This window comes from the organism of the source record quoted next, unplaced genomic scaffold (assembly GCF_019419815.1).
Source record: "Pyrus x bretschneideri cultivar Hongxiangsu unplaced genomic scaffold, Pyrus_bretschneideri_v1 Contig25, whole genome shotgun sequence".
Classification (NCBI taxonomy): Eukaryota; Viridiplantae; Streptophyta; class Magnoliopsida; order Rosales; family Rosaceae; genus Pyrus; species Pyrus x bretschneideri.
This window is the reverse complement of record NW_025999557.1, coordinates 3,342,876-3,370,473: the sequence shown is the minus strand read 5'-3', so window position 1 is coordinate 3,370,473 and position 27,598 is coordinate 3,342,876. Positions and strand designations below refer to the sequence as shown.

Below are 27,598 nucleotides of genomic sequence, written 5' to 3'. Positions count from 1 at the left end.
GGGAACAAGGTGGATAGAACTTTTTCAGAAGGATGTGCTAGGCGTTGGTGCCAAAGTTGTTGTTCTTGAGCTAAGCTTGAAGTGACTTGAAAAACCTTGGAAACTTGAATATGCTTGGAAAGATAGTAGAGACCATTTAAGAAAAATCCTTCACCAATCGTCTTCTTGGTGACTACATCCTGAAAGATCACATTTTTGGGAGAGAAAATGGCAAGACAATTTAATGAGTTTGTGATCTTGCTAACAGATAAAAGTTGAAAAGGGAATGAGGGAACATAAAGAGCCTCAGACTCGACATCACTTGAGATCAAATGTATTTTTCCTTTTCCCACAACCATAGCATTTTTTCCATTGGCAACTGACACTTGGGATGGAATAGAAAATTTTTCAAATTTATGCAAGTTTGTAGACTTGTTAGTCATATGATCAGTGGCTCCAGAATCTATAATCCAATAATCATGCACATTACCAATGTTGAGAGCAGTTGAGAAGGAGTGTAAGATACCTGGGATGTCCTTTTGTACCACGCCTTCATTTCCAGCCAGGAAGCCAGCAAACTGTCCTAGTAGTGCAGTTTGATTGTTGTCACACTGATTTAGTGGTCCTTCACTATCTCCAAGACCTTGTTTCTTGTGAAGAAACATAGCAAACTCGTTGATCAGTGCAGCTGGATTAGTGGTGAACTTCAGTGCTCCATCAGAAGAAGTTGTGGCAACATGATTTGCCTTGTAAGAAGGGTTGTACGAGCCTTTCGAGACACCTTTGTTATCCCTAGGAAACTTTGGTTTTAACTCTGGATGAAGAATCCAGCATCGATCTCTTGAGTGCCCACCAGCATCACAATGGCTACATTTTAAGCCAGTTTTCTTTCCTTTGTAGCCTCTCTCCTCACCAAGTTTTTGGTTAGAGAAGTAAGCCCTAGCTTCTGGTATATTTGCCTTCATGTCCAAGGTCATGACTTTCCTTCGAACCTCTTCTCTTTGAATTGTGGCACACACACTTGAAAAAGAAGGCAGGTCGGGATTCATGAGGATATGACTTCGAAGATCTTCGAATTCAGGACTCAGACTTGCTAGGAGTTGGAATATTTTGTCTTCCTCGGCTCTTTTAGTTAGCACAGCAGCGTCGATGGTGTGTGGTCGATACACATTCAGCTCGTTCCACATAGTGGTCAGCTTTCCAAGATGTTGCACAAATGGCTTCCCTTCCTGTTGCAAACCAGCAATGTCCTTCTTTAACTGAAACACTCTAGCCGCATTGTTCTGATTTCCATACATTTCCTTGAGATTTTTCCAAAGAGTCATGGAGGATTCAGCATAGCTAAAAATTTCTGCAATCTTACGATCCATGGAATTGAGTAGCCACGACATGACCAACTGGTCTTTGCATAGCCAAGCATCATACTCCGGTGAGGTAGTCTCAGGCATTGGAATAGCACCATTAACATAACCAAGCTTTGATCGTCCTCCCAGAGCAAGAGAAACTGCTATCTCCCATGGAAGATAGTTAAACTCATTTAGCAAGACAGAACTAAGACGTTGATTTGGGTTGATATCAATATCTGAGTGTGGTGATGGTGGAGTAGCATGAAAGCCGTCTCCTTCCAAATTTACTAAGCTTTCTTCAGCCATGATTGAAGGACAAGAAGCTCACAAATCTCTCAAGAGAACATCACAGAGACAGGCCGGTTAGGGTCACTGCTCTGATACCATATTGAATTTTGAATGTCTATATTTTGTATTATGTAAAATCAATGTACAAGGGAAGCTTATATAAATGAGCTTTGGAAGAAAGGAAAAGAAAAACAGAAGCCGAAAGAAAGGGAGGACAAGCAGAAAACATGGAGCATAAAACATGGAAAAGTAAAGGTGAGGAAAACATGGAAAAGTAAAGGTCACCATACACCCATGTTTTCTTCCAATAACCCTCTTAGACATAGTTGTTGATAATCAGACTAAACGAAGAGTGAAAGAGAAAGAAAGCTCCCAAAACCCTAAACCCCTTGTTTAGTGCTTGTACGTAATAGTTACAATAAATGGTGCGTAGAACCCCAGAAAAACAAGAGTGGGCATAGTGAATTCCTTGCCCAACAAAACATCTCAACTGAATTAGGCCTAGGCAATTGGATTTAGGATTTTGGAGGTCATTTTACAAAAGGATAAATTTGTCAATAACACTTCAAAGTGGGTGAATTAGGGTTTAGGACCTCAGGTAATCACATGGTACATACACACAACTTTGTATAAATTCTCAAGAAGTCATGGATGATATTAAATGATGATCCCCAACAAGAGAAGAATAAAAAAACAAAGGTAACGTATTAACTTTTTTCTTCTGGGAGCATACACCACGCTAATGATTGTGAGCAAAAATGCATTAGTTTCTTCTGGTTGAATCTTGAAAAAAATTGAATTGAATACCACTTGACAAACTCTTTTAAAATCATAATTGGATACACATAGATTCATAAACTCCTTTGAAATCTCACAGAATCCTATTCCAATACACCCCTAAATCAATTTTTTTTTTTTTTTTTTTGGAATTCAAATACTTTCCCAATCAATCCCTACATGATCAATTACAATTTCAAATCATACGCATAATCAATTAAATCAAAATTTGAATATTTCCGTATTAATTCTTATCCAATACATAAAAATATTGTTGTATTTAAAATTAAAAATTAAAAATTAGATTAAAAAAATAAAAAAAATGTAATTTTTTATTTTGAACTGTAGACTTGCCTAACAGAAAAGGAGTGCTATTTACAGTTTACTAAGATTCTGCGTTTTGCCTGCGTTTTGCATAAATATAGAGCCCAGGTTTATCAGGAGAGTAGCCTATAAAGATAAACCCTCAAGTGAGTCTGCGGAATGTTCTCGTTTTCTTAGCATTTTCCAACCATTTCTCAGCAACCAATCAATGGTTTTCCTATATCCCTGCACAGGTATCATCGTGCTGGGCCATCTCTGAATCCATTATCAGGTAGTTTAACTTTTATTAATTTGAAGAGTACTGAGTACATGTATTTTTTTTGGGTCAACAGTACATGTATTTGGTTAAATATGTATGAAATTCTACTGACGGTAAAAGCTTCTTGGCTTCTAAAGTTACAGCAACGATTGCAATCTTTACCATGTTATTTTTTTTTACTTTTTCCGAAAATCATCAGGTATAAATGGAATCAAAGTCAAAGCGTCAAGGAGTTGACAGGATCAGTGAACTGCCGGATGTGCTTCTTTGTCACATACTTTCGTTTGTTCCAACTATATGTGCTGTATGGACCACCGTTTTGTCTAGACGATGGAAGAACTTTTGGATATCTGTTCCCTATTTAAACTTCGATGAAGACGATTTCCCAGAAATTTATAAGGTTGATGACAAAACTCGCATCATGAACTTTATTAATCGTACAGTTTCCTCTCATGGCTCATCAGGCATCCAAAATTTCTTTCTTCATTGTACGCGTGAACAGGATTTCAGTGCTAAGGATTTCTCTCACATTGGTAGACGGATTAGAACTGCCGTTAAGCGTAATGTTGTTGAACTGCATCTTCATCTTACCCTTGACGGTTCCAACCGTAGTTGTGAATTCAAAATCCCTCAAATTCTTCTCAGGCTAAAACCCTAGTGGTTTTGACGGTGTATTCAGATTGCATTACCTATGTTACTACAAAAGAGTGTTTGCCGAGTCTAAAGGTCGTCTCTGTTTCAATTGTTTGGCCGGACACTGATTCCTTTACTTCCCTGGGAAATTTGTTTTCTTGTTGTCCTGTACTCGAAGAATTAACTATAGATCTGACTTTAAGACTTCATGATGTCTTGAACTTCAATGTATCTGCACTGTTATTGACGACGTTAAGAATCTCGCTGTCATTGGACCATGTACTTGATTAATGCCCCAAAGCTGTAAAATCTTTATCTCAGTGACAATGTTTTGTCAAGTTGCTTTTTGCTGGAGAGTTCAGTATTTCTAGTCAAATCTGAAATTCATTTCAAATCAAGATTTGAATATGAAGAGTCTAGCTATTCAAATGAAGACGGAGATTGGGACCTTCCAGATGGAAGTCTTGGATTTTCTAACCGGGCAACTCCATCCCTGGAAAAAATTTCGGATGTTAAATATCTTTCTCTGTTTGGCAAGCCTTCACGGTTGGATGTAAGTGTGCTCTATCTTAATTATAATAAGATTCTCATATTTGTTCCTTCTAAAATGAAATTAGTATATTGTGGATAAGCAAATGTTCAATTTCTGTATGAATTTATGGTTGACCAAAATTTTCTTAATGAAGGGGTGTGATCTTCGTGCTTTTGATAATTTGAGGCAATTGGAGCTGGTTCTTTATGGCAGCGCGTATGGGGAATTGCTAAACGAGTTGCTCAAGAGATCACCTATGCTGGAGTATCTTGTTTTAGGAAATCAAGTAAGATGTATTTCTACTTATTTAGTGTGATATCATCATGCAGCTTTTAACGATTCTCATTTCATGCGTTCTTAATTTGGTATACGTGTGTATGAACTTGTTAGTATTCCAGTTGCATGGAAGTATTCTCAAAGCACTCAAAGGATCAATGGAGTCCGCCGGAGCATGTGCCTGATTGCTTGTTGTAGCACCTCTTAACTACCTCCTTGAGCGGATTTCTGGGAAGCCAGGAGGAGATGGAAGTAGCCAAGTATTTGTTAAAGAACAGCAAAGTTTTGAAGAAGCTTACTAGTTATCCCTGGAGGGATATTCCTAGAGGTCAATGGTATGAACAAGAGACGGTGGTATACAAGGAACTTTGTACGGTTAGATGGGGTTCAAAGACTCGTCGAGTTGAACTTATCTAGGATACGATTTTAGGTTTAATAAGGATTTATTTTTTGCGAATTCTACGATTTTACGATATGTTTCACCTTCGCTGTTAAAAGTTCTCTGTCTTTCTAGTTTATTGCCGCTACTTGGAATTGCTAACGGAGTTTCTCAAGAGATTAAACTGTTTATAAAGTTGTGAAATCATCATTTTGTTTGTCCAAGATGAATCTGTTTGCAATCGGTTGTTTTCTTCTGTTGAATTGTCTTGTCAACTCTGTTTATCTTCTTCAACTATGGAGTGATTCGGTTATGGTGGTTATTCAGTTTTCACTTCATGTATTTGCAATGGAGAATGTGCAATTTCACTTAACTGTTATTTTCCCTTCTTCCTATATATGTAGCGATCTAGGAAAGCAGTGATCATTGGAGAAAAATTATGATTAAATTTCTTCATACTTTCAACAATGTAAAGGAAAATCAAATGTCAGAAGACAAGTTGCTTTCTTTTGGTCTTTCATAGAACCTGGGTCCTATATGTTTCTGTTTAGAGCGGGCTTCCACAGGTAAAATATTGATGAACGAAACGAAGCAATGGTTATTCCATTCCTGCATATCTTCCACGCTGAATCGATAATGACTAGTATTATGCTCCCGACTTCGAGAAACCATTTGATAATCATTTGGTTTTTAGTTCTTAGTTTTCTTAATTCCCATATTGTGCTCCTCTTACATTGTAACTATAATCAAGGTTCAAAAAAGTATAAGGATTAGTTCGTGTATAATTTTACTAATTTGGGTAGCCATTAAATGTTGTTAGGTGTCACTCATGGTTTGTTGAAATAAAATAATTCATTAATTAAATTTTACTGCCGGCTTTAGTTAGAATCTAAACTCATCTCTAAAGGAGATGTCAAATTTAAACCTAAACTTTAAATTTGAAAGCTTATATGGCACTCTGACATCTTTTAAATTTTTACTCTCCACCCGACATGCCAAATTTTAAACATAAAACAAAAAATTATATTTATTTTCTTTGCATTGGGAATGAAAGAAAAAGAATTAAAAGGTATAAAAATATTAAAATATAGCATCGGTAATGAAAAGAAACAAAAAGGCAGTGCTTTAAATCAATAAAAAGCATTTAATAATTAATTAAATTTTTTTTTTTGAAGGCACTGTCAAATTTGGCAACAAGGGGAAGAGATGTATTTCCATGTCATGCCACATGAGATTTGGCTTCTCGGTTGGAAAATATTATTACTGTCTTTTATTATCGTTATTGCTAATTTGGACATTTTGACATCTTTTTTAGAGATGCTCTAAGAGGCCACACACTATCGTAGTTCTGGCAGCATTAACTTGGATGATGATCATATATAATTAATTAAATTAGATTAATTATTTGAGCATATTGGACATGGTTTTAATTAAATAGGCTTTACGCTTTATTTAATTTAAAGGGGTCCAATTCACAAGCTCGAATAAACAAGTGATTGGGCTTGATGAATGGAACAAAGCGCATGGCGTCAAAGCTTAAGGAGAGGTGCAGCAAGGGGGCATATGTGTGTGTATCCCTTGTGTTTTCTCTCTCATATGCTAAGTGCAATTAGTTTTGTCCCTCAAAATCCTAATCCAAAAACACCTTAATTAGTGCCGCCCAAACCATATTGATCAAAGTGAGAGATACTGCTAGCACATTTGAATTAATCGGCCTCATCATATGTTGCTAGTTTATTAGTGTGGATATTCTTAAAGGCTCAACAATTGAGAAGCTTCACATGATCAATTATAAGGAGGAAGATCGCGAGCATGTGGATGCTCTAGTCAAGCGGCATGTTCATGACTAAGGATTCAAGTAAGTATCTCTCCGCCATCTTTATTTAAATTTGTTGCTTTATATATTAATTATAACCAACATGATATATAATCAGGATAACATATTGTATGCTATTTATTATTTTTTCATGCATATTTAATTATTCAAATTTAGTTTATCCCAATAATATGCTCTAAAATCCAACAAGTGGTTGGTGGTGTTAGTGGTGGCGGGGGGTGATGGCGGTGGATAATATGTTGGTGGTTTGTGATGTTAGTGGCGGTGGCTATGCAGGTGGTGTTGGTGTCAGTTGTGGCTATGGTGAGACAGTGGAGGTGGTGATGGACATGGTGGCGAGGGTTATGCCAGTGGAAGATATGGTGGTGGCGACGATGGTGGTTGGGGTATCAGTTGTGGTGATGGTGAGACAGTGAAGGTGGTGGTGGACATGTTGGCGATGATTATGGCGGCGATAGCGGTAGTGGTGGTGTCAAAGATGGTGTGCGGTGGTGGGTGGTGATGATGAGACAGTGGCGAATGTTGTGGTGGTGGTGGTGATGGCAGTTGTGTCAAAGATGGTGGCAGTGATGGCGATGATGGTGAGATATTGAATGTTGTGTTGGTGGCAATGGTCAATATAGCGTTATTGATGACATACATAATTTTATTTGTTATTAAACTCTAATTGTGTTTTATAATTGTGAGATAGTGGTGGTGGTGGTGTCTAAGATGGTGTGCGATGGTGGTGATGATGGTGAGACAATGGTGAATGATGTGGTGGTGGTGGCGATGGCAGTTGTGTCAAAGATGGTGGCAATGGTGGTGATGATGGTGAGGTAGTGGATGTTGTGGTGGACCTGGTGGTGGCAATGGTGAGTATCGTGTTAGTGATGACATATGTAATTTAATTTTTTTATTTATTAAAACTCTAATTGTGTTCTATAATGCATATCTTATTTTGATAACTATTAATGAAAAACACAAGAAATATCATTATTTTTTTTTTAAACAAACGATATTATCTAAACTAAAAGGGAGGAGGTGGGCTTAGTCTTACAATGGATTAGTAATCATGTAGTTCAAATTTGCCTTTGACGAGAATCGAACCTAAAACCTCTCACTTACAAGTAGCGGAAAGGAATACCACTAGATCGTAGTACTAAATGACAAAAAATATCAATTTTTTGTTCTACAAAACTTAGAGGGGTGTATTCAATTGGGAATTACAGAGATTTTAATGGATTTATAAATAAATGAATTTTTATAGAGTTTAATTGATTTGTAGAGATTTTATGTAAAATGTTGATTCAATTCTCTCGAAATCTCATGGAGAGATGTGAGATTTGTGGATGCTTAAAATAAACTACAAAATCTCTCTAATTCCCTCTAATTTCTCAATTTTTCTTTAAAATCAAATTCTAAATGAATACACGTGGAAAGTTATAATTTTTTTTTTTTAAATCTCAATTGAATGCACCCAGATTTATAAGGATTTTAATAAACTATCTTAAAATCTTGATTAAATACACATTGAATTTCAGATAATCATTTAAACTCCTGATTGAATACTTCTAGATTCATTAAAAGAATAAAAATCTCTCAAAATCTAAATTGAATACAGCCCCATAGGCTAGGTATAGGATTTGTTGTGGTATAGAATAGGTTATCTATTTTGTTTAAATTTTTTACATCAAGAAAATGGAGAGAGCTTAGATAAATTTAGAGGGAAACTATGTATTAACTTCAATGATACGAAGTAGATATACATTAAATCCCTTTTTTTTTTTTTGAAATTCAAATATCTTTCCCAATCAATTTCTACATGAATTACAATTCCAAATCATAGGCACACAATCAATTAAAATCAAGATATACATGAAATCGTTTTTGTAATTTAAAATCTCTTTCCAAATCAATCCCTACATGATCAATTACAATTCCAAATCATACGCACACAATCAATTAATCAAATTTAAAATATTTCCGTATTAATTCTTACCTAATATATTAAAATATTGTTGTATTAAAAATAAAAATTAGATAAAAAACGAAAAAACGTAATTTTAAATTTTGAATGCTAGATTTTCAAAACTGAAAAGCGATGTGCTATAAGGAGAGAAGTAGGAAAACAAAACCTTAGCATTTTCCCACCATTTCTCAGCAGATAATTATCAGTGATTTTCCCTGCGCTGGCATCGTCGTGCTGGACCATCTTTGAGTCTCTTATCAGGTAATTTCCTCGTAACTTTTCACTTCTTACCATCTATTTGCTTACCAAGAAAATTGAGAAAATATTTAAGCTCTTGCCTTTGTGTTCTTGGTCTCGATATCTCTTGAGAAAGACACAATCCCCAATTTTTATTTTCTAATTATGTATTATATATAGCCTCTGCAAAGTTGTTGTGGTTATTATTCCCTTGACAATTCAGTTTGTTACATCAGAAATCTTCACAAAATTTTGCTGAGAAAATTCAATCCTTCTTTTAATAATTTTGAAGTGTACATGTATTTGGATAACCATGTATGAAATTTTACCTAGGATATATAAAACCTAGCTTCTTAGCTTCTAATCTACAGCAATGATTGCAATTTTAACCAACTATTTTTTCTGAAAACCACCAGGGTATAAATGGAATCGAATTCAAAGCATCAAGGAGTTGATAGGATCAGTAAATTGCCAGATGCGCTTCTTTGTCACATACTTTCGTTCGTTCCAACTATATATGCTGTATGGACCACTGTTTTGTCTAAACGATGGAAGAACTTATGGATTTCAGTTCCCAATTTGAATTTTGATGAAGACGATTTCCCTGAAACTTATAGGGTTGACAAAAATCGCATTATGAACTTTATTAATCGTACACTTTCCTTTCATGGCTCATCAGACATCCAAAAATTCCTTCTTTGTTGTAGGCGTGAACAGGATTTCGGTGCTAAGGATTTCTCTCATATTGGTAGATGGATTAGAACTGCCGTTAGGCGTAATGTTGTTGAATTGGATCTTCATCTTACCCTTGACAGTAACACGCCTAGTCGTGAATTCAAAATCCCTCAAAGTCTTCTCAGGTCTAAAACCCTAGTGGTTTTGACTGTGTATTCAAATTGTATTACCTATGCTCCTACAAAAGGGTGTTTCCCGAGTCTAAAGGTCCTTTCTATTTCAGTTGTCTGGCCAGACACTGATTCCTTTACTTCCCTGGGAAATTTTTTTTCTTGTTGTCCTATACTTGAAGAATTGAGTATAGATCTGAGTTTAAGATTTCGTGATGTCTTGAATTTCTATATATCTGCACCTTTATTGAAGATGTTAAGAATTTCTCTGGACCATCCGAGTTCTCATCATTGGACCAAGTACTTAATTAATGCCCCAAAGCTGGAAAATCTTTGTCTCAGTGACAATGTTTTGTCAAGTTACTTTCTGGAGAGTTCAGTGTCTCTCGTCAGAGCTGAAATTGATTTCAAAGATAGATTTCCATCTGACAATGCTAGCTATTCGGATGAAGATGAATTTTGGGGCCTTCCAGATAAACGTCTTGGATTTTCTAACAGGGCACCCCCATCCCTGGAAAAATTTTCAGATGTAAAATATCTTTCTCTGTCTGGCGTGCCTTCACTGTTGAAGGTAAATATGCTCCTACTTATTTACAGTTTGTTAGAATTTGATTTGGAATGAAAATATTTAATAAACTTGAATTGTCATAAGACAGTTCTTACATTTCTTCCCTGATATTCTAAACTTAATAATCGAGCTGCGAAAGAACATCCATTGAATTCCCCTTATTTTCCTTTCTTACCCCATTAGTTGTTATTATTAATTGTTCTCTGATTGAAATGGTAAGCAAATGTTCAATTTCTGTTTGATCAACATTTTTTTTTAATGAAGGTGCATGATCTTCCTGCTTTTAATAATGTGAGCCAATTGGAACTTACTCTTTATGATGGCGACTACTGCGAGTTGGTAATTGAGTTGCTCAAGAGATCACCTAAACTGGAATATCTTGCCTTAGGAGATCAAGTAAGATGTATTTCCCCTTATTCTTCGTGATGGTACCAGCATGCAGCTTTTAACAATTTTCATTTCATTCGTTCTTAATTTGGTATTACGTGTATATGCAATTGTCAGTATTTCAGCTGTAAAGAACTATTCCCAGAGCACTCACAAGATCGATGGAATCCACCAGAGCTTGTGCCTGATTGTTTGTTGTCACACCTCAAGACTATCTCCTTGAGAGGATTTCAAGGAAGCCAGGACGAGATGGAAGTAGCAAAGTATTTGTTAAAGAACAGTGACGTTTTGAAGAAGCTTACTATTTATCCCGGGATGCATATTCCTAGAGAGCAGTGGTATGAACAAGAGAAGCTGGTATACAAGGAACTTTGTGCGTTTAAATGGGGTTCGAAGACTTGTCGAGTTGAATTTATCTAGGATGCAGTTTCAAGGATTTTATGTTTGAGAAGTCCACAATTTTAGAACATGTTTATTCTTCGCGGTTAAAATTTAGAATATGTCTGTCTATCTTATAAGTTTTGTTGCCGCTACTGGAATTGCTAACAGAGTTTCTGGGAATTTCTAGCAATGTTTATTTTCTTAAATGTTGAGAGATCATTCAGTCTGAAATGTCTTGTTAGCAAATATAAGTGTGCATTGGTGCATATAAAATTTTAGTAAATACACAATCGCCCGCTTGCGAGAGAGCATACCACTAGATAGTAGTCTACCAATGTTAAACACGTGGACTATCACGTGACCACACTCCAATACTAAATATTTTTCCAATACTACGGTCAGTCAAATCGAGTATAGAGACATCAAATTGAACTTTCTAACGTTGTGTTTGGATGACTGCAATGCACTCGGAATTTGAACAAAAGCCATAGCACGTGAAACAGTTCGAATATAGATTAGCATTTCATTAAAAGGCTCAAAAGCTGATCAAACAACACAAGCAAGCCCAAAGACCAACATGCTAAAGGGAAAAAACTAGAACTGCAAGCCGGAAACTGAGCAGACTAGAAGAAGACAAAATCTGGAGAGGGTAAAGCTGAATTCAAATTCGAATCAATTTCGAGCAAGAGAGAGTAAAACCCTATATTCTCAGCTGGCTATAGAAAGATGGTGAAACGCTGTCGTTCGTGATGCTGAATGGGTTCTCATTTTCTCAGCTTCATCCACCATTTCTCAGGTATTTTTTCTTCATAACTTTGTGCCTTCCTTGCTATCTGTTTGGTAAATTCAGTCATATATATATATATATATATAGGGTGGGCCGTACAACTATTCTCATTTTTACCAAAGAATGAGGATCCCTTTGGATAAAGGGCATGTGTGTGTGTGTGTGTGTGTGTGTGTGTATTTAACCAAGCATTGGGTATATTAATATTCTCCTTTTTTTTTATGTATTTGAAATGTTACATTAAGAAGCTTGCTCAAATAATTTTTTGATAAGCCATCAGGATCAGTGTACTTAGCAATGGGTTCGGAATCGAAGCGTCTACAGGGAGTTGATAGGATCAGTCAATTGCCAAATCCACTTATTTGCCTCATGCTTTCGTTCGTTCTGTATTGGATGTGTCATTATTAAAAGTAGGGTGGATAACAGCTCAGCTGCTGTTGGTGTTTAGCTGTTGCTTTCGGTCCTCCATCATCTATTGTTTTTATCCATTGCTTTCGGCCCTTCTTCACTGTAAAGCTAAAGTTAGATAATAGATTAAGATTAGTGGGATTGGAGGTCATCATTATGTTGGTTTAGCTGCCATGGTCCTCCTTTCTTCTTCACGTTTTTCTTCTCCCATATATGTTGCATCGTGTAATGGTTTCAAATATGAAAAATACATCAAACATTCAACATGGTATCAGAGCGGGCATCATCCTGAGCCAGTTCTGTATATCGAACCTGCTGTGTTTATTTTTCAAAAACAATGGCAGATGGAAGTATCATTGCTTCTTCATCTGGAAGCGCTTCTGAAATGGATATCAATCCAAACCAACGACTCAGTTCAGTATTATTGAATGAGTTTAATTATTTGCCATGGGCAAGGGCTGTTAGTCTTGCTCTCGGTGGAAGATCCAAACTCGGTTTCATCAATGGCAGTCAACCTGCACCAGATGCTTCTTCTCCAGAATATGGAGGGTGGCTATGTAAAGATCAACTGGTCATGTCATGATTGTTAAATTCTATGGAAAGGAATATTGCTGAAATCTTTAGCTATTCCGAGTCGTCTCTCATCCTTTGGACCACTGTGAAGGAGATGTATGGAAATCAAAACAATGCAGCTCGCATCTTTCAACTCAAGAAGGATATCTCCAACATACAGCAAGAAGGTAAAAGCTTTGTTCAACATCTTGGTTCTTTGAGAAGCATGTGGAATGAGTTAGATGTGTACAGACCTCACACAACTGATCTCTCTGTGCTCCTTAAAAGAACTGAAGAAGATAAAAATTTTCAATTATTGTCTAGCTTGAGCTCAAAATATGAGGATTTGAGAAGTCACATTCTCATGAACTCGGAGCTACCATCCTTCACTAGTATCTGTGCAACTATCCAACGTGAGGAAGTAAGGAGAAAAGTCATGAACAATGGTATAAAAACCAACGTGACAGAAGCTAGGGCTTACCTGACAAATGAAAAAAGATATAAAGGAAAAAACCCTCATTTAAAGTGCCTACATTGTGACAACATCGGGCATGTGAGAGACAAGTGCTGGATCCTACATCCAGAACTCAAACCTGACTTCATGAAGGATAAATCCGCACCAAAGACAAGTCGAGCACACCCTCGTGCCAACACTGCAACATCTTTATCTATCAACAATGTTGATACCTATCAACAGTTCACTGCAAATCCTGCCATCCTTTTAAATGAGTTCGCATCGTATCTCCAACAAAAGAAGGGAAAAGAGGATGGATCGGTTGATCATGAAGATGGAAGTACTACTGCATTGATGGGCAAATTTGCAGGTTTTTTAGCTGATGCTGATTATGTACCTCAGACAGACTTGAAAGGTATCGTAACTGCTTTCCAAACTACTCTTAAAATAAATGAGTTACATGATTTTTAGGTTGTAGATTCTGGTGCCACAGACCATATGACTAATCAAATGTCAAAGTTACATGGATTTGAGAAACTACATAATCCTTCACATGTATCTGTTGCTAATGGTGAAGGTGCTAGGATTGTAGGAAAGGGAAAAATCCACCTGATATCTGATCAAATAGAGTCTATGGCCCTATATGTCCCATCATTTCCATTTCAACTTCTCTTAGTGGGAAGAATCACAAATTCCTTAAATTGTTTGGCCATTTTTTCACCAAAAACTGTCATTTTTCAGGATTGTATAACCAAGAGGACAATTGGTGAGGGGTTTTACCTTGATGGTCTCTATTACATATCAAAAAGCTCTTCCTGTGGGTTCCATGCCAAGTCAAAGTCCATCCATACCTCCATTCAAGCTTCCACCTTGTGGCACCAACGACTAGCTCATCCATCTCAACCTATCTTATCCACCTTATTTCCTGACTTAGGCAAAGAATCAACCCACTGTGAAACTTGTCATTTGTCAAAGGCAACAAGACTACCTCTAGGGTCTTCGATGTCTAGAGTTTCTCATCTTTTTGAGCTTGTACACTCTGATATATGGGGACCAACAAATGAATCTTTTGATGGTTATAAATATTTCATAACTTTTGTTGATGATTATTCAAGAGCCACCTGGTTATATTTGTTAAAATCAAAAAGTGAGGTGATGGAAGTGTTTAAGGACTTTCACAACCTTGTCAAAAATCATTTTTCTTCTCAAATCAAAACCCTAAGGTCTGATAATGGCACAGAATACATGTCCCAAGTCATGACTCAATATTTGAGCAACAATGGCATCATACATCAAACTAGCTGTGTTGGCACACCCCAACAAAATGGTGTTGCTGAGAGAAAAAACCGAGATCTCCTTGAAAAAACTAGGGCATTGATGTTACAAATGAATGTACCAAAACGTTTTTGGTCTCAAAGCGTCATGACAGCAGCTTACCTGATCAACAGATTACCTAGTAGGGTTTTGGGGTTCAAATCCCCAATGGAGATAGTCAAGAACAGAAAGGTGGACTTGTCTCACCTTAAAGTCTTTGGATGCATCTGTTTTGTTCATGTTCAGTCATTACATCGAGGCAAACTTGATCCTAGGGCAACTAAATGCATTTTCCTTGGCTACTCGTCCACACAAAAAGGGTATAAGTGTTATAATCTACAACTTAAGAGATTAATTGTTTCAAAGGATGTTCAATTTCATGAAACTAACTCTTATTACAGTAAGTCTCTGGATAGTACAAGTCAGGGGGAGATTATCTTGGACATGTTTCCACTGCCAAGGACTGAGATACTCAACAATGCGGGTGATCAAACTCACACAATGGATCTTGTGGCTCCAAATCAACCGGATTCATATGACGACAGCAACATGCCTGTAGAAGATGAAACTCTACGTAGTATTGGTCCTGAAGAACCTTCAGAAGAGTCTCTTCCTACCATACCTCGACGAAATCCAACTCGTGAGAGGCACCCACCAGCAAGACTGCAAGACTTTGTTACGTACAAGCTCAAGCACCCCTTATCCAACTACTGTTCTTATCAAAAGTTGTCACCTAATTACACTGCCTATTTGAGTAATATATCTGCGCATGAAGAACCTCAATCATTTCAAGAAGCTAACCAATCCCAAGTGTGGCAGCAAGCAATGCAGGATGAACTGCATGCACTCGATCAACATAAAACCTGGAGCATTGTGCCACTGCCCAAAGGAAAGAAGATAGTAGGCTGCAGGTGGATATACAAGATTAAATTCAACTCGGATGGGTCTATTGAAAGACACAAGGCACGATTAGTGGCCCGTGGCTTCACTCAAACATTTGATGTGGATTACAAGGAAACCTTTGCCCCCGTTGCAAAGATGAACACAGTGCGCGTACTCTTGTCTGTGGCTGTCAACAAAGGATGGCCTATGTATCAAATGGATGTAAAAAACGCCTTCTTACATGGTGAGCTTGAAGAAGACGTCTACATGAGATTACCACCGGGTTACTCTCAAAGTCATAAACAGGATGTTGTGTGTAAACTGCACAAATCAATTTATGGTCTTAAACAATCACTGAGAGCCTGGTATGCTAAGCTCAGTTCAGTCCTTATCAGTGTTGGTTTTGGAAGAAGCAATGCGGACTCCTCTTTATTTGTACGCTTAGGCACCGCTAGTACATTGGTTGTTCTTGTGTATGTTGATGACTTGATCATCACCGGAGATAACCCTGAAGAAATCAAAGAACTCAAGCACTCCCTTCAGCAACGCTTTGCAATAAAAGATCTTGGTGTTCTGAGATACTTCCTTGGCATCGAAATGGCTACATCTCACAAGGGCTTCTTCCTTAACCAGCACAAATATGTTCTGGATCTCCTTAAGGAAGCAAACATGAGTGATGCTAAACCGGTCCCTACACCTCTTGACATTAAACTTAAGGTCAGCTTAGAGGGTCAATCTCTCCCAAACATAAGTTATTATCAGCGGTTGGTTGGTAAGTTGATATACCTGACCATCACAAGGCCCGACATTACCTATGCTGTCAGTATTGTTAGCCAATTTATGCACTCTCCCACGATGGAGCACTTTAACCTAGTCAAAAGGATACTTCGGTATCTAAAAGGTTCTGTGGGACGTGGTATAATCATGAAGAAAAATGCAAGCACTCAGATTACAGGTTATTGTGATGCAGATTGGGCTGGCAATTCCATTGATCGTAAGTCTACAACGGGATTTTGCACGTTTGTGGGAGGCAACCTTGTCTCATGGAAAAGCAAAAAACAAACTGTTGTTGCAAGATCCAGTGCTGAGGCAGAATATCGGGCAATGGCATCTACTGCGTGTGAACTAATCTGGCTCAAAGGTTTACTGTGTGACTTAGGTGTTTTCAATCATCAATCCATGTCCATTTTCTGTGACAATCAGGCTGCAATGCACATTGCTTCCAACCCAGTTTTTCATGAGAGAACCAAGCACATTGAAGTCGATTGTCACTATGTTCGTACACAAGTTCAATCTCAGGTTATCCAAACGCATTTTGTAAGGAGCTCGGATCAACTTGCGGACCTATTCACAAAATCATTGGCCTCTCATCAGTTTCAGCTTCTTCTTGGCAAGCTTGGATCTATCAACCTTTTGGATCTAGCTTGAGGGGGAGTATTGGATGTGTCATTATTAAAAGTAGGGTGGATAACAGCTCAGCTGCTGTTGGTGTTTAGCTGTTGCTTTCGGTCCTCCATCATCTATTGTTTTTATCCATTGCTTTCGGCCCTTCTTCACTGTAAAGCTAAAGTTAGATAATAGATTAAGATTAGTGGGATTGGAGGTCATCATTATGTTGGCTTAGCTGCCATGGTCCTCCTTTCTTCTTCACGTTTTTCTTCTCCCATATATGTTGCATCATGTAATGGTTTCAAATATGAAAAATACATCAAACATTCAACATTCTGATATTAGATGTTGTGCAGACTACCATTCTGTCAAGAAGATGGGAGAACTTATGGATTTCTCCACCCAATCTGGAATTCGATGACGAGTGTTTCCCCTTTTCATGGATTTTTCACAAACGTTTTATGCTGTTTGTTGATCACGTACTCTCCCTTCATGACTCAACAGACATCCGAAAATTCAGTCTTCACCTTGGTCTGCATAGGAAAGAATCTATAGGAACAACGATGGAGGAATTCTCCCGTTTTCATAATTGGATTTGCACTACTATTAGACATAATGTTGTTGAACTTGATCTTGATCTCTTGGATAACAATAACAAGAGATTTGGCTCTTTTGAGTTCCCTGAAAGCGTCTTCTTATGCAAAACACTGGAGGTTTTAAAGGTGTCATCAACTTCTATTTTCTGCGCGTCTTCTACTCCTACATCAGGGTGTTTCCCGAGTCTCAAGGTCCTAAGTGTCGAGGTTGAGTATCTTGATGATTCAGTTGAAGAGCTTTTTTCTCGTTGCCTTGTACTTGAAGATTTGAAGATAGATGCAAATTTAATTGTGTAAGACTGAAGACATTGAACGTATGGTTGAAAGATGAATATATTCCTGTTCAAGAATCGGATGATGAAGATGTTGGTTTTTTTATTAATTCTCCAAATATGGAAAAGTTAGCAGTCGTGAGTAGTAGATTCTTCTCATGTGTTCATTTGGAGAATGCAAAATCTCTAGCGAAAGCGAAAATTCGTTTGATCACGCATTTCATATTATTTTCACATGGCTAACCGGGAAACTAGGCTACTAGCGGGAATTTCCAATGCTAAAGATCACACTCTTGAAGTTCCAATTTTGAAGGTAACTATGCCCTAGCTTGTATACATTATTTGCCATTCTTCTTACACGTTTTTTTGTGAATATTAATCTTTCTTGCAGGTTTCATATTAATTTTGGTCAAATTGGAGCTGGTTCTTCGCCATTGCAATTACTGGGAGTGTCCAACAGAGGCTTAGAAGAATTCACCTATTCTGAAACATTTTGTCTTTCAAAATAATGTAAGATATAATTTCACTTGTGCTATATGACTGTAAAATGTGCAGGCTCTTACAGATTCTTATTTTCCGTTCTTTTAAGAAATTGTCAGGGAAACAAATGGTATTACGAGGAAGATGAGCGTCAATGGAATTTGGGGAATCCGCCAGACATTGTGCCTTTTTGTTTGTTGTCGCACCTCAAGACCATCTTCATTAGGGATTCAAGGGTCAGCAAGATGAGATGGAAGTTGCAAAGTATTTGTTGAAGAACGGTGTAGTTTTGGACAAGATGACTACTTCTTCGGGTGATCTGAACTGCACAAAAGAGGGCTCGATGCTGCCTTCCATTCTTTGTTCATTATTTTGAGATGTTATTTGATAAGGAATGGAACTGAGAGATCCCGCCCAGATTCCGTCTTCACTGACCGAGTAGCTGTCAAGAATTTTTAATGGTCGAAAGGGGTTCAATAACTTGTCAAGTTGAATTTACCTAAATGCGGTTTTAGGATTTAGGATTCAAAATCAAAGGGGTTCGGAGACTTGTCAAAGTTGTAATAGCATCGTCTTCGTAATTAGAAGTTAGAATCTGCATCCGTCTGTCATATGAACTGAACTGCGAACGGAGTTTCTCAAGAAATCAAACTGCTGTTGGGAATTGCTAAACAAAGTTTATTTTCTTAAGAGATGATCCAATCTGTTGTCTAGTTAGCTAATGTAATGCAATTGTGCATTGGTATTTGATATGTGTGTTTATTTGGATGACAAAAATCAAAGACTACGAGTAATTATTCTGTGGTATTGGAGTACCGTCATGTGGTATAATTCGTCATTACACTATAATGCAAGTGGAGATTTTGTTACTGAACCATAGAAGTGGAAAAAGCAACCAATTGCTATACTTCAGTATGACATACAATAATATTTTCAGGACTGAACGCTAAGTCAAACCGTGAGTAAAAAGACATGTTCGAATGACTGCAGTAAACTAGAATTTAGTCTAAACTAAATATCAAAATGAACTAGTTCACTGTTCTTTCCATACCCAGAACTCAGGTGTATGGGTGAGCATTCCTCCTAAAAGGAAACAACTAAGCCCAGGGACAACCAGGCCCAAACGAGAGAGTGAGATGATGAGTTGAAGACTATAAATGCAGTTCTTTCCATTTATTCTATGTGCCTGTCTGGAAAAGTAGCTAATTTTGAATTGTGTGGATGCTCCACATTTCGTAGTTGGAGGGATGGTGAAACTCTGATGCTCTTCTGGTTCTAACTTTCTTAGCTTCCTCCAACCATTTCTCAGGTACTTCATAGTCTTTTGCCTTTCTTACCATCTATTTGGTTACCAAGAAAAGTTTTAGAAATAATAGAAAATTCAAGTATTACCATTTGTACTGTTTATCTCTGACATAATGTACTCTTTATTTCTTCTTTGGTTATTTTGCTTCAACCGAATTATTTTCTTTAGAAAGTAGAATTTCATGCTTAGACATCTGAAGATAATGAGGAATTTAGAAGGGTTTTCTTGCCAACCAGAGGGTGAATTAGAAGGGTTTTCTTTATTTCAATTGATATTGAAGGAGACATGAAGGATTGAAAACTTTGATGTATTCTTCGATTTCAAAGTAGCTAGAACTCTAAGACATAATATTACTTGGATAAGCTTTTTGAGCTACCAAATTTACAGCATGTTCCAATTTGACCATGTTTTTAACAAAGAATCAGGTTCAAATGAGTTCAATGCTGAAGCATAAGGAAATTGTTAAAGAAAGGATCAGTGCATTGCCACATGCGGTTCTCCATCACACTTCCAACATTATGTGCTGTGCAGACCACCATTCTATCTAGAAGATGGAAGAACTTATGGACTTCTGTTCACAGTCTAGTCTTTGATGAGGATGATTACCATGAAGATTTTCTGAGATATGTTGATAATGTAATCTTTTTTCGTGACTCTTCAGACATTTGAAACTTCCGTCTTTCTTGTGGCAGTGTCGAGGATATCTCTCGTATTGATGGTTTGGATTCACACTGCCATTTGGTTTATTGTTGCTGAACTCATTCTTTCTGTTGAGTCAGACCCAGTTTTTGAGTTGCCTGAAAGCCTTTCCTGTACAAAACGCTGAAGAAATTGACCTGACGTCAAATTTTATTTCAATGCTCCTATAGCAGGGTGTTCCCAAGCCTCAAATCCCTCCATATTGTAATTTGTCGTCCTGTCAATAACTCAGTGGAGAAGCTTTTTTCTTCCTGCCCTGTACTTGAATATTTGAATATCCTTGGAGTTCATACCTGAACTGAAGACATTAGAAATGAGTTGGGAATTGGGATACGTACAATAATAGTGAGAAGTGCAGTTTTTTCATTGTATGCCCCAAAGCTTGAAAACTGTGTTCTCGACCAGAATGTTTTGACTGATTGTTTTCTGGAGAATGCAAGATCCTTAGCCAAAGCTACTATTGCTCTCTATAACCGTGATGCAAATGAAGGTCATCGCTTTACCATCCATGCAACTGCACTCTTAGCAGGAATTTGCAATGTCAAATATATGTCCCTTACAGCTCATTACTTGAAGGTATGTGCTTCCTAACTTGTTCCTTATGCTATGATTTGTAGAGAGGATTATGTGGTTAGAAAAGAGGAATGAAAGATACACGTCCCCATTTTTTTGTAATTATGTTCTTGTTCTTTCCATTGTACCTACAAAACCTAATGAGGAGAAGTATGTGCACCATTCCTTCCATGGTACTCTGAACTTTCATTGTTAGGATTCTAATGGGATTACTAGTAGCTAAGAGTAGTTATAGAGCAATTGTGATCGTGCCAGATGTCATCATCTGAGTGATTGAGTTGTAATACTTGTAATAAGGTTGTTAGTATAGCTGTAATTAGATAAAAGTAGTTAGGGAGAGTTGCTATATAGTTTGGTTTGTAAGTAACAGAAAGGCAGTTATTGTTGGTATTCAAAGGAGTTTGCTAACTCAATACCAAAATATGTGGGTGATAAGTTTACAAACTCTATCACACCTCTCACTTTCACTCTCAATAAAATTGGACAAAAATTGAGAAATGAGGGAAGCTACAAGCTTTGGCAAACAAGGCACTTTGATATTAAAAAACAGATTGCAAATACACTTCTAGAATTGAATGACAAATCAGATGGGATAAGAAAGCTTACAAGCTTCTTCACAATTGGAAGTGGGATTCAGATGGGATGATTCTAAAGCCTAGCAAGGAGGCTTATTTATACAAGCAGAAAATGAATAAACAATAAGACAACACATGCAAACAGATCATGTGAACTTTGGACAGTTTAGCACACATATGCAGTGCATCATTCCAGGTTGTAATAACCACCTACAGCAACTCACATCTCTGCTGTCTTTCAACACACTTTCAGCTAGCACATGGAGGAAACTTTAGTCTTTGTAGTTGCAGCATGTGTGGATACAACCTGTAAAGAAACTAACAGCTAGCAGCAACCTTTTACAGCCTGTTTTTATTTGAATTTCCAACACGCCCCCTCAAATCAAAACACCTTCATGCCTAGCATTTCACGCAATAACCGGAATGATTCAACTGGTAGTGGCTTAGTGAAGATGTCAACCACTTGTTCCTTTGTGTGACAATAGACAAGCTCAATTATCTTTTGCTTCACATGGTCCCTTAGAAAATGGAACCTGGTATCAATGTGCTTGCTCCTTCCATGTTGAACAGGATTCTTTGCAAGTTTGATTGCAGACACGTTATCCACATGAATCACAGTCGATTCCACTTGTGGATGACACACTAACTTCAACAGATTTCTTAACCAAATTGCCTCACACACGGTTGAGGCTACAGCAACATACTCGGCTTCACATGATGACAAAGCAACAATTGATTGCTTCTTTGAAGTCCATGAGAAAGCTGTTGATCCTAGAAAAAACACATAGCCAGTTGTGCTTTTCCTTTCATCTTGGTCACCTCCCCAATCACTATCTGAATAACCAAATAATTTTGCATCTTCACCAAAATTATAAAACAGACCATAGTTTAGAGTACCTCTTATGTACCTCAAAATTCTCTTGGCGGCCAGCCAATGAGACTCCCTTGGTGTTTCCATGTATCGACTCACGAGTCCAACACCATAAACTATATCAGGTCTTGTGATTGTAAGGTACCTTAGGCTTCCAACCAAGCTTTTGTACATGGTTGAGTTTACAAACTCACCTTCTCCTTCCTTAGACAGCTTCAATCCAGTTGCAACTGGAGTGTTAACAATATTGCACTTGTCCATATTGAATTTCTCCAATATATCTCTCATGTACTTTTGTTGAGAAATGTAGATACCATCACTTCCTTGCTTCACTTCTATGCCAAGAAAGTATGACATTAATCCATTGTCAGTCATCTCGAATTCACTGAACATGGATTGCTTGAACTCATAGAACATTGCTTCATTGTTTCCTGTAAACAACAAGTCATCTACATAGAGACAAATAATTAAGAACTCCCCTTTTTCACCGTTCTTCATGTAAACTGAATGCTCGTATGGACATTTCTGAAATCCATTTTGGTGAAGGTAGTTGTCAATCCTTGAGTTCCAAGCTCGTGGTGCTTGCTTGAGGCCATACAAAGCTTTCTTCAAACGATACACCTTATCTTCTTTTCCTTGTACTTGGAAGCCTTCTGGTTGTTCCACGTACACTTCTTCCTCAAGAACCCCATTAAGGAAGGCTGACTTGACATCTAATTGATAAATTTTCCATTTATGCTGAGCGGCAAGAGAGATTAGTAATCTTACCGTGTCAAGTCTTGCAACTGGAGCATAGACTTCATCATAGTCCACTCCATACTTCTGTTTGTAGCCCTTTGCTACAAGCCTTGATTTGTACCGATCTACACTCCCATCTGCAGTGCGTTTGATCTTGTAAACCCACTTGACACCAATAGCCTTCTGATTTGGTGGGAGCTTTGTTAACTCCCAAGTGTCATTTTTCTCGATGGCATGGATCTCTTCTTCCATGGCTTTCTTCCAACAATCTTCTTTTACAGCTTCATTGAATGAGAGAGGCTCATGGTCTGCATAGAAGCAGAAAAAATTGGTTTCTTCTTCTTCTTCTTGTCCATAAATCTCTGTAAGACTTCTTAACCTCACTGGAGTTGAGGAGCTGCTTTCCTCACTAGATGTAGGACCACTCCTTGCAATTCTGTGCACTGGAGTTGTTGTGATTGTTTGAGCAGGCTGTTGCTCAATAGGTGGTACAACTTCTGGGTCTTCAAAATCAGTGGAGACGATCTTCTCTTTACTGACTTCTTTGTTGTTCCACTTCCATGTCTCTTCCTCACTGAAGATGACATCTCTACTAACCACTAGTTTGCCAGTTAGTGGGTTGTAGAGCTTGTATGCCTTGGAGTCTTCACTATATCCCACAAACACACACTTTTCACCTCGATCATCGAGCTTTCTCCTCTTGGCTTCTGGAACCTGAGCATATGCAACACACCCAAAAACTCTTAGGTGTGCAACATTCGGCTTGTACCCACTCCAAGCCTCTTGTGGTGTCATCCTCTTGACACTCTTTGTTGGACATCGATTCAACAAATAAATCGAACAAGCTACAGCTTCTGCCCATAACTCTTTTGGCAAATTCTTCTCCTTAAGCATGGACCTTGTCATGTCAAGGATAGTTCGATTCTTTCTTTCGGTTATCCCATTTTGCTGTGGGGTATAGGCAGCAGTAAGTTGATGCCTAATTCCTTGCTCCTTGCAGTATGCTTGGAAAGCATTGGAGGTGTACTCTCCACCTCTATCTGATCTCACAGCCACAAGCTTGTGGTTACTTTCAGCCTCTGTGAGTGCCTTGAACTCCTTGAAAATTTTTAGGGCAGCTGACTTCTCCTTGAGAAAATAAACCCAAGTCTTCCTACTAAAATCATCAATGAAAGTAATAAAATACCTATTACCTCCATAAGACATGGGATCCAATGGACCACATATATCTGTATGCACCAACTGCAGTGGTGCCCTTGCTCTCCATGTATCACCAACAAGGAATGATAGTCGTGCTTGCTTGCCAAGCACACAACCTTCACATACTTGGCGTGTGGCTTCAATTTGGGGTAGACCACGAACCATTCCTCCACTTGACAGCAACTTTAGGCCATTGAAATGAAGATGGCCAAATCGAAGATGCCATTTCCATGACTCATCTTCCATTACACCGATGTTGCAGCTTCCAATCTTTGTGTTCAAATTCAACGGAAACATCAGGTTCTTTGACATTCGAACACGTGCAATAAGCTTTCTCCTTGCATTCCTGAGAGTGAGAAGCATGTTCTCCATATGTATAATGTACCCTTTCTGGAGCAGTTGACCAATGCTCAGAATGTTGCTCTTCATACCTGGTATGTAGTAGGTATCGGAGATGTATTCTTCTTTAATTACCATCCTTCTGGATGATTTTGATCTTTCCTTTGCCTTCAGCTGGCAACTTTGAGGAGTCACCAAGACTCATAGATCTATAAGGCCCATCTTTGAGTTCGGCAAAAAACTCTTTCTTTCCACACATGTGGTTGCTTGCACCAGAGTCTAAATACCAGACATCTTGTTGGCTATTGATATCATGGTGTGCTAGTAAGACTGTAAGTTTTTCACCAGCATTTCCACTTGATTCTGCCATGTTGACATGCTCACCATTTTTATATGAACATTCATTTGCATAATGTCCATACTGCTTGCAACTGTGACACTGGATATGCGCCTTTCCTCGAGTAGATCTCCACTCCTGAGACTGACCTTGATTTTGTGCATAGCCTCGACCTCTTCCTCGGGCTCGTCCTCGGCTACGGTTGGATGAACTCCCACGACGTGAGTTCCACTGCCCACGACCTTTATTTGGTTTGTCAATATTCAACTTTGACTCCAAAGCTTGCTCTAGCGTTGTGGGGCTTGCATTCTTCTGAATGCGTTGCTCGTGAACTATGAGGGATCCTAGTAGCTCCTCTGCGCTCATCGCCTCCAAATCCTTGGATTCCTCAATGGCAGTCACCACATGCTCAAACTTAGATGTGAGCGACCGGAGTATCTTCTCCACAACTCGTACTTCATCGAGTCTCTCGCCATTTCTCCTCATCTGATTTACTATCACAATGAGCCTTGAGTGATAGTCGGAGATGCTCTCTCCTTCATTCATGTGAGCAGTTTCAAAATCTGCTCGAAGTGACTGTAATCTCACTTTCTTAACCCGATCTACTCCTTTGTAGATTGTACTGAGTGTATCCCATACTTGCTTGCTCGTTGTTGCTTCTGCAACCTTCTTGAACGTTGAATCTTCCAAACCCTGGTATAGAAGATACAGCGCCTTTTGGTCCTTCTTTCGTAAGTCCTTGAGAGTGTTCCTTTGATCCGCAGTATATACAGCTTCTTGCTCGGCAGTGGGTACAACATACCCACTACTGACAACTTCCCATAACTCCTGTGATCCAAACAATGCTTTGAATTGGATGCACCATCTTTCATAATTTTCTTTCTTCAATGTGGGAACTTGGAGTTGCACTAAGTTGGACGCCATATCTGCTGCACCTGCCAGAATGGTATTCTGGCTCTGATACCAATTGTTGGTATTCAAAGGAGTTTGCTAACTCAATACCAAAATATGTGGGTGATAAGTTTACAAACTCTATCACACCTCTCACTTTCACTCTCAATAAAATTGGACAAAAATTGAGAAATGAGGGAAGCTACAAGCTTTGGCAAACAAGGCACTTTGATATTAAAAAACAGATTGCAAATACACTTCTAGAATTGAATGACAAATCAGATGGGATAAGAAAGCTTACAAGCTTCTTCACAATTGGAAGTGGGATTCGGATCGGATGATTCTAAAGCCTAGCAAGGAGGCTTATTTATACAAGCAGAAAATGAATAAACAATAAGACAACACATGCAAACAGATCATGTGAACTTTGGACAGTTTAGCACACATATGCAGTGCATCATTCCAGGTTGTAATAACCACCTACAACAGCTCACATCTCTGCTGTCTTTCAACACACTTTCAGCTAGCACATGGAGGAAACTTTAGTCTTTGTAGTTGCAACATGTGTGGATACAACCTGTAAAGAAACTAACAGCTAGCAGCAACCTTTTACAGCCTGTTTTTATTTGAATTTCCAACAGTTATGATATATTATTGAAATTCATTTATCATTCTCTCTCTCTCTCTCTCTCTCTCTCTCGTTCTCTCATGGCATCTCTGAGTTAAGGTTGATTGAGGATCTATCAATCATGGGCGTAGACACTTTATGTTGCATATACTTATATGTACACACAACGTGCGCTGATATCCTCTTCTTCCCTTTGGCAAGTTTATGAGTATATTGTGCATAACATATTTCAATTTCCGCATATCTTTCTGTTTGATCCATACTTGTCTTTTTCACAAAGGGTTGTTGTCTGCCTTATTTTGAAAATTTGAGCAAGTTGGAACTGGTTCTTCATTATTGCTGCTACTGGAATTGTTAACGGCACTGCTCAAGAGAGCACGTAATCTGGAATGTCTTGTCTTACAACTTGAAGTAAGTTCGTATTTTCATTCATGATATGTTATACCAGCATGCAACTCTTAATGGTTCTCATTACATCCATTCATTTAAATAACTGGCAGGACAACATCTGTATGGAATCCTCAGAGCCTCAGTGGATCCACCAGAGCTTGTTCCTCTTTGTTTGCTTTAACACCTCAACACTATCTCCATGAGGGGATTCAATGGAAAGCTGGATGAGATGGAAGCGGTGAAATACTTGTTAAAGAACAGTGAAGTTTTGAAGAAGATGACTATTTATACTCATGATCCTTTGCGTCCAAAAGAGGAGTTGTACAAGGAATTGTCAACCTGTCAAAGGTGTTCAGAGACTTGTCTAGTTGAAGTTATTTGAGATGCAGTAATCATGGTTTTAAACAGATTTCGTTATCCTAGTTGTAAAAGCATCATATTTGTTTGTACAAGATGAATGTTGGCTGTTTTAAGTTGTAGAATTTTACTTTCAACTCTGAACTTTAGAGTGATTCAGTTATGGTGACACGCCAAATGGAGAATGTGCATGGTTTGATTCCTTTGATTTTTTTTTTCCGAAAAATTTGACAAGCAAAAGAAGCTGTGCTTGTTCCATACGTGCATTGATCCACTAGTATTATGATTAACGTCGTGCTCCCGGACACTCCAAGAGACATCATGAATGCATTCTTCACTTTTCAGTGTGCAGTTAGTAAGAATGTTTGTTATTGTTTGTCTTTGGGAGCTTTCAATTTAGGCCCGGTCAATGGTATGTAACTTATGGTTTTGCCTCAAAGAAAAAGGATTCATGAATTGGGTATGTAACATTGTAAAAATCAACTTAAAATATTAAATTAATGCATACTAATTGAGTAAAATGTGAGCCTGTCATGTGGAAGGTGAGAACTTCACTCAAAA

The 27,598-nt window shown here is 38.0% G+C and overlaps 1 protein-coding gene and 2 pseudogenes across 1 annotated transcript; all 3 read left to right on the top strand.

Annotated features, from left to right (window-relative positions):
* The first annotated feature begins 3,178 nt into the window (after nucleotides 1–3,178).
* LOC103931573 lies at nucleotides 3,179–4,831 on the top strand (annotated as a pseudogene).
* A 4,410-nt stretch (nucleotides 4,832–9,241) lies between these two features.
* On the top strand, nucleotides 9,242–11,038 carry LOC103931550 (F-box/FBD/LRR-repeat protein At2g04230-like). Its single transcript, XM_018643583.2, has 3 exons — nucleotides 9,242–10,234; nucleotides 10,496–10,627; nucleotides 10,736–11,038. The coding sequence occupies exons 1-3, from the start codon at nucleotides 9,242–9,244 to the stop codon at nucleotides 11,036–11,038; spliced, it is 1,428 nt and encodes a 475-aa protein (XP_018499099.2).
* Nucleotides 11,039–12,083: 1,045 nt separating this feature from the next.
* Nucleotides 12,084–18,382, top strand: LOC108865887 (annotated as a pseudogene).
* The last annotated feature ends 9,216 nt before the right edge of the window (nucleotides 18,383–27,598 follow it).

Coding starts and splice junctions, on each gene's coding strand:
- LOC103931550 (XM_018643583.2), top strand. CDS start 9,242: ATGGAATCGAATTCAAAGCATCAAGGAGTTGATAGGATCAGTAAATTG. Junction 10,235..10,495: donor GCGTGCCTTCACTGTTGAAG/GTAAATATGCTC, acceptor TTTTTAATGAAG/GTGCATGATCTTCCTGCTTT. Junction 10,628..10,735: donor ATCTTGCCTTAGGAGATCAA/GTAAGATGTATT, acceptor TGCAATTGTCAG/TATTTCAGCTGTAAAGAACT.